This window comes from Limulus polyphemus, unplaced genomic scaffold (assembly GCF_000517525.1).
Source record: "Limulus polyphemus unplaced genomic scaffold, Limulus_polyphemus-2.1.2 Scaffold1943, whole genome shotgun sequence".
Classification (NCBI taxonomy): domain Eukaryota; kingdom Metazoa; phylum Arthropoda; class Merostomata; order Xiphosura; family Limulidae; genus Limulus; species Limulus polyphemus.
Window position 1 is genome coordinate 223,353 of NW_013667553.1, and position 3,558 is coordinate 226,910.

The 3,558-nt window shown below is 29.5% G+C and overlaps 1 protein-coding gene across 1 annotated transcript in view; it reads right to left on the reverse strand.

Moving 5' to 3' along the window:
* Positions 1-2,687, reverse strand: part of LOC106465440 (replication protein A 70 kDa DNA-binding subunit-like) — a 12,567-nt gene extending 9,880 nt beyond the window's left edge. Inside the window, exon 1 of the mRNA XM_013925670.2 lies at positions 2,582-2,687. Within this exon, the coding sequence (XP_013781124.2) occupies positions 2,582-2,672 (91 nt within the window). The 5' untranslated portion in view covers positions 2,673-2,687. The remainder of the gene's footprint in view (positions 1-2,581) is intronic.
* Between the last annotated feature and the right edge of the window lie 871 nt (positions 2,688-3,558).

The following is a 3,558-nucleotide window of genomic DNA, read 5'->3' on the forward strand; positions in this document are numbered from 1 at the left end:
ACGCAGTGTGTGTATATATATATATATATATATATATATATTTATTTATTTATTTATTTTTGTTATATTGACCTTTCACCAGTGCCTGGCTAACGATACAGAAGTTACAATGATGCGGCTCACGTGCACTCATGTTACCGTATCAAATAACATAAAGGTGACCTTTGGTCTGAACAAAGTAACTTGCTTTGGCTGTGTTTTAGTCACATTTCAATTATTGTACCTTATATATGTATATAGATTATTGCTATTTTGAAATAAATTCTTAAACAAATTTTTACTAAAACATAGAACAGTAAATAAAAAAGAAAAGCAAACAATTATCTCTTCTAGTTATCACCTCTGTACTTGGTTGCTGTTTGACGTAAGTTGATAAGCCTTTAAAAATTTTGCACATGGAGGATATGAAACAAAATACTTTTTTTGCAGGTTTAAATTAAGAAATTGAGTAATGTATAGTTCTAAAATTTGAATTATAATCTACAGTTTGATACCAAAGTTACTGACATAAGTTCATGAAATAGTAGTTCAATAAGATTTTGAATACGAGTCAACAAACAAGATGACATGGCCTTTCACCTATAACCCATCTCGAAAGAGTTAATGTAACAAATTATTATCAGATTGATAGTGTTAAGTACAGTTTCTATGCTTGCACTTGCTTATGGTTAACTTAGAGCTTTTATGAAGAATAGTGGCTAAAAGAGTGTCCTGTAGAATTTAGGCCACTTTATTATAAAAGATAAATTAATTATACATTTATCATTTTTCAATCACAGTCACACTGAAGAATTTTTGAAATAATTTAATAATAAAAGGTATAGAATTTACTATTGAATGTGAACAAGTATCTAGTTTGCTATTTTTACATACTATGTTATATAATCAACATGGTAATTCTGAAGCTAGTGTTTATCATAACTATACTTATTTTAGTAGTAATTTTGTTCATAAGGCTTCAAATAACTTTAATAAAAAATACTCATTAAATGTGCTTATAGGACTGTAAGCAATTATTGTAATTCACACGATGAAATAAACCATATTAATTATAATCCTGAAATGTAATGAGTTTGACTGTGCCTTCATTGATAGTGATGTCAATGAAACATTAAATAAATTGACTAAGTCCTGAAGTTCCATGCAGCAAAGTAACCAGTACTAATCGTATTACCATATTTAGGACAGTAGTCACAGGATATAAGAACATACACTACTATTTAAATTGTAAGTTTTTAATGTATTTTCCTGTTAAAAATATGTTGTTGTTTTATACTCCCTTGTTTCTCTTATCAAACTCCTGAAAGTTTTCCAAGTAGTATAAAGAAATTAACTAAAAAAGGAAACAAATATTACTATAGTCCCACCACAAAAGGTTGACTTCTGAAACCTAACCCTTGTTTAAAGCAAATAAAATTATGTACTTTTCTAGAAAACAGTTTTTACTTTATAAAGGTAGAAATTAAAAATACATTATTAGATTAATGTCTTAAAAAAGGAACATTCAAATTTACCTACTACAACTTAGTTTAAAAGTAATAGGAACAATTACAGTCTTGAAGTAAGCAGCTATTTGTTCAAAATTTATCAAACTGGCTCCTTACCTCAGGAAAGACATTGAATTGTTGGGAAGGGTTACTAGAATGGTGCCTGGGATGGAGGGGTTGTCATACGAGGAGAGGTTGAAATCTCTCAAACTGTTTTCTCTTGAAAAAAGAAGAGTCAGGAGGGGGTCTGGTTGAGGTGTTTAAGATTGTAAAAGGAATTGATAGTGTTGATGCATCATCTTTTTTCATATTTAACAGTTAGAATAGTAGGACTAGGGGACACAAATATAAGTTTTAGCAGGGTAGGAGTCATCTTCAACTAAGACAGTTTTATTCTTTTAACAGGGTGGTTGGCCTTTGGAGTGGGCTGCCTTCGGATGTTGGCTTGATAAGTATGTGAATAATAAGGGCTGGCTTTAAGATTTTGTTTTTAAATTTATTTATTAATAATTTTAGTTTAGAGAATGGAACAGCCAAGATGGACAAATACGTCCCATGTTGTCTCAAAACATTATGTTATGTTAATTAATAAATACATATTACATGAGTATTTAATTTAGTTTAAGTTGAACTGATTTTGATAAAACTTATAATGAATTTGTCCTGATGATCACTATGGCACAATAGCTGAAAATTTGCAAATAAAAAAATAAACTTGGAGTTTGCCTAGTTAGTGAATTAATTAACTTTCTACACATGTTATGAGCCTTGAAGAATACAAATGCACTGCAAATTGCATTCTTCACTTTTAAGAAGACCAGGAATCTTTCCACTGAAGTCTTATGGCCATGTGATCAGATGAGAGGTCTTTATTTTTTGCATCATAGTTTGGACGAATAAAGCTTTATTATATTACTAAACATCTCCTGTTTATATTTTACTCAATATAAAAAGAGTAAAGTGCCAGTGCTTTTTTTAATTGTTTAAATAAAGAAATATTTTAAGTTATCTTTTCTTAATAAAGTTGTTCTTAAATACAATTTCTACACTAAGCAAACTAAGAAGGAAAGGAGAAGAAAAAAACAGTAGCTTACCACTAAAATCTGAAACTTTTACTCCCTTGAGAGCCACTACAGGGTTGGTGCTACTGTCAAAATTTTCTGCCTGAAAAACAAAATGCTCCATGTAATTATGTTTGATAACATTATATGAAGAAATTCATTTTTGAACTTACTGAACAAGACATAAATTATGAAAAAACTAGTATATCTTGAATAGAAATATAAACTAAAACTAATACCTTTTTGAACAATGATGTAGGGGTGCAGATTTATATTGTGGTTTGCATCCCAGCAGAATGCACATTATGGTATGGTTTCTCAGAACCAGTTTTTCACAGCATTTTGTCCAACCAACAATTTTAAGGGTTCCCACATTTTCAGCAGAAAAAAAAAAAATTCTAAATTTTTCCCAAAATGTTTTCATGAATTTGAAGAAATATTTCTGGACTTTTCTCAGAATTTCTAGTGTAAAGATGGTGATCAATAACTATTACATTGTATTTAAAACTGCAAACACCCACCATCAATAATATAAATGACTTATCTGCATGGGATTAAGTGTTACTCATTGCAAATTATTTGTTATAATTGGCACTATATATTACATACAAATATAATATACAAACGAACAATTTTCTAATTCCTTATTCTCCCATACTTTGATAGGAATTCTGATGGGTACTGTCAAGTTCTCTTAGAGCATGCAAAAACATACACACACATTTTTAAATATTTTTTATGACCAACAAATTTCCAAAATAAGTATTTGAACCATCTAGCTATGTAATTTCTTGCCAATTCAAGCACAAGTTATGTAACTATGTTCTTGCAGAGTCAATTTGTTTACTCTGGCATGTATGTGCCACACCAAGTTCTATTTATAGCCTCAACAACCATATAACATTTAGTCATAAGCATTACAGACAAAACAAAGAAGTATGAGTAACATGTATAGAAAACTTGTAATAGCTGTGTTTTGGATTTATTTATTTTATTTAAGACACTGCACA